Consider the following 4,230-nt stretch of genomic DNA (forward strand, 5'->3'; position numbering starts at 1 on the left):
TTGTGGAATGATTTTGTGGTTAAATTTGCAAAATTATGGGAGACGGTTTTATAAGAAAGTTGATCGCACAAAGAATCAGACAAATTTGCATTTTCTTGGGAAAGAAAGGGAATTTTGAATTTCTTACCTTCACGGAAAAATTAAGAAACAAACTTGGGAAAAAAGGCCCAACGGCGACAGGTCAGCATGACGAGGACCAACCAAAGTTGAAATCTTTACCTCTGGCCCTGGCCCACCACCACCACCACCACCGCCTCCAACACGACGCTCCCTATATTCCCCTTTCTCCTCTATTCCCTTAACAAATCCCCCCTTTACCCTATCGATTCCAATTCCTCTCTCCGGCGAGGTCTCCGGACCCCCGGCGGTGCATCACATGTCGGATTCCGCCGACCACCGCCCACCGCCTTCATCCTTAACACGCCCTTTCCCACTCTACAAGCAGCTCTCCTGGTCGCCTGATGCTGACCGTGAGGAAGCCTGGCTCCGCCGCAAAACCCAAAGCAAGATGCGCCGGAGTAAGAGCGTGACCGACGACGACCTCGAAGAACTCAAGGCCTGCGTCGAGTTGGGTTTTGGATTCAACTCACCGGAGGTGGACCCTCGACTCTGTGAAACTTTTCCAGCGTTGGGATTTTACCACGCTGTCAACAAGCAGTACAATCGCACTCTCTCGAACTCGTCGGCGTCTCTCTGCTCTTCCCCTGTTTCTGACTCTGTTTCTCCCTCTTCTGTAAACAGCCCCGCCGCCATAATCAGTTACGGTATGTTACCTTCTTTATAAGTTTATAACCCCTTGTTAAATTGAATGGTGAAAACTGTTTTGATTTTGATTTTGATTTTATCTGTTTGGACATCGGGAAATCTCGAATTCGGTTTTCAGGGGAGAATCCGCAGACGGTGAAAGCAAGGCTGAAACAATGGGCGCAGGTGGTTGCTTGTTCAGTACGGCAGTATTGATTCTTGCTAATCAATTTCATCACCATATTTGTATTCTGTTTTCTTTTTTCCTTCTAGGACTTTCGTTTCTGACTTGGTACAAATTCTGATCAACACATATACATTTAATCTTCAATTAGCCAAGTTCCTTACTTTTTGTTTACTTTCTTGACTTCTCTGTTTTCGAAATTCTAATGTCAAATCGACTCTAAAGTTAAATATTACGTTCATATTTAGGGAACACAAAAAATTAGAAGAATGTGGAGCCTATTGGGTCTATCTTTCACTCCCACACGCATCATTTTCGCATTATCTCTAGAAATTTTTTGTTTTCGAAATCATGAGGTAAACGAAGGAGGATTATTTGTGGATTCTGAATTTGATATTGACAAGTTTGACGGATAGAGTAAATTGATAGTTTGTTTCGTTTCTTCAACCATTTACTTTTCTTTTTAAATTTGTATAATAAATAAAGTCTTTTCCAAAATCAAAATCATCTTTGATGGGATGTATTTCCTGATGTTTGTGACAAAATTGTCTCCTGTGAATGCATGATAATTGTAACTTTTTATCATTATGAGAAAATTTTCGAAGGATTACATGTCTACCATAAGAAAAAAAAATGGTGAGTAAAAAACGTTTAGCTGAACAATGAAGATTGTTATTACTTGACCTATTCTGCTCACTTTGATAGAATGAGCAATGACAGTAGAGTGTAGATATTCCAAGAAGATGAAGAGGAGAAATCGTTTGTACAAATTTAGTTAATATTTATTTTAGTTACAATTTTAGATTTCTTTGTATTTAATTACTGTTTTAGACTAATTTAGATATCGTTCATTTCCTGTAGCTAAATAGACACTTTTGGATTGTAATAAAATAGGGTCATCCTTTAAATTATATTTTGAAATAAGAACTTCTTGAGTCTTCTCTCAACACTAGAAATGGATTTTTGTTTTCTGATAATTGGTCATAGATTTGGTCAAATATACCTTCAATTGGTTGCATCAAAAGACCTATCTAATTTAAGTAGTAGAATGAGTATATAAAGCATGATAAGTTTCATGTGAAAGAATTGTTGATGTGGGCTCGTGAAGGGCGGGAAAAATCTTATAGATTGTTTAACCCAAAGAGTTGTGAATTAGTAGGAAAGTAGGAATTTGTGAACTCAACCCCTTATTTGGCCGAAGGAATTGGTGGTTCCAATTACTAAAAAACGTTAATTTTATATCTTATCAATTTCTTATATTGTGAGTCTCAGGAGTTCACAATTTCCTAAACTTCGTAACTTCTTCCTCCTCACTATTAGAGATGACAATAGGGTCGGGACGGAGCGGGGATGCAGTCCCCATTCTCGTCCTCGTGGGGATTCTTAATCCTCATCCCCACCCCATTGTCTGTTTTGGGATTGAGGAATCCCCAATTAGGGATTTGGGTCCCACGGGGAAAAATTCTCACTTTTTATTTTACTATTTTATTATGGGTCTCACGAGTTTACAATTTCATAAACTTTATAACTTCTTACTCCTCACTATTAAGGATGACAATAGGGTCGGGACGGAGCGGGGATACAGTCCCCATTCTTGTCCTCGTGGGATTCTTAATCCCCATCCCCACCCCATTCTCTATTTTGGGGGTTGGTAATCCCCAATTGGGGATTTGGGTCCCGGAAAAATTTTCACTTTTTATTTTATTATTTTACTATTTTCTTCCCTTTTTATTTTATTATTTTACTATTTTTATTACTAAATTTAGTATTTAAATTTAAGAAATTAATATTATTGTTACATATATTTATTTAAATTAAAAATTAAAAATTTTTATATTTTATTATAAATTTAATAAAATTTAAATTTATTATATTAAAAATTGAAATTAGAAAAAAAAAAAACTAAAGCTAAAATGGTAGCTTTTCAGCTACTATTTTAGTAGTTTATATATACATATACACATAAATTAACAATTAAAAAAATTTGAGACGGGGGCGGGGTCGAGGATAGGGTGGGGATTCCCTCCCCGCCCCTCGACTGGGACCTAATTTAAATATCCGGTTTGACCCCGTACTCGATCAAATTGGGATTCTCCACTCCAATTGGGTTGGAGACTCGCAGGGAATTTCACCATCCTTATTTATTATTCCACATCTTACCCTAAATACCCCATAATGATAAATGAGAAGTAGGAATGGATACATTGATGAAAATTCTTCTCCATGTGATACTACTCTAGGTTGGAAAATTTTTCTTTACAACAGACGAGGGAAGGAGTGATTTCATAATAAGTATAAAAAAAGAGGTTTGTTTATTAGTGATTTACTAAAAGTTGATCTAACTTAGTGGTTGGTTCTATACTTTGAAAATGAATTTTATGACCATATTTTAAACTGCTTAAGGTATGTTTGTGAGTGACTTTAAGCCTAAATAGTTATTATTATTTTTGCATGTTTGTGAGTGACTTTAAGCCTAAATAGTTATTATTATTTTTGTGGAAGTGTTTTATGATAGATTATTTTATACTAAATTATAAAAAAAAAATGTCTTTTGAACTTTATACTTTTTATACTAAATTATTAAAAAATAATAATAATAACTTTATACTTTGTCAAAAATATCCTTAAATTTTTAAAAGTTCTAAAAATACTTTAAACTTTTAAAGCGAGTTTGTATCATCAGTTTTCTTCCAAAACTAACTAACAATAAGGGTTTTTTTTTTTTTTTGTACGAATGGCCTCATTTTGGAGGCCCAAATGAAAAATGCCCACCTATAGAAAAGTAATGGAAAGTGGTCTTCTGCTGACATCATCCACGTGTAATTTTACTGCTTTGCCCCTGAGATGCACCTGCACGTCTACCAACTCGATCCCCAATGAATCGTAACTCGATCCTCGTTTGCTCGTCACACGATCCTCAATGCACGGTCGCTCGATACCCAGATGCATGGTCACTCGATACGACTACAATTAACACGTGTATACTCGATCATAGCCATATTATTTCACCACTTCAACTCATTTCTCAGACTATTCTCTCTCGTCTTCCGATTTTATATCCTTCGACGACTGCACCTCTACACTCGAAACTTTCTTGATTCTCTCTGCATCAAGTAATATTATTCTCTTCGTTTAAATTTTGGTATCATTCGTCTCTTTGTTTATTATATTTTGACATCATGTTCCTCGACATGTACTTGCATATTCCTCGATACTCAATCGGTACGATTTTCATTTCAGTTTGCATATCTTGCAAGTTTGGCTAGAGCTTGAATTTTTTTCGTTTCAATTTTCATATTTCT

The 4,230-nt window shown here is 35.9% G+C and overlaps 1 protein-coding gene across 1 annotated transcript; it reads left to right on the forward strand.

The window, feature by feature from the left end:
• The first annotated feature begins 222 nt into the window (after nucleotides 1-222).
• Nucleotides 223-1,102, forward strand: LOC120072737. The gene is made up of 2 exons (XM_039025211.1): nucleotides 223-764; nucleotides 884-1,102. Exons 1-2 carry the CDS (start codon nucleotides 377-379, stop codon nucleotides 958-960), a joined length of 465 nt encoding a protein of 154 aa, XP_038881139.1. The 5' UTR covers nucleotides 223-376; the 3' UTR covers nucleotides 961-1,102.
• Nucleotides 1,103-4,230: the final 3,128 nt, after the last annotated feature.

The sequence above is a fragment of the Benincasa hispida genome, chromosome 3 (genome assembly GCF_009727055.1).
Source record: "Benincasa hispida cultivar B227 chromosome 3, ASM972705v1, whole genome shotgun sequence".
NCBI lineage: Eukaryota > Viridiplantae > Streptophyta > Magnoliopsida > Cucurbitales > Cucurbitaceae > Benincasa > Benincasa hispida.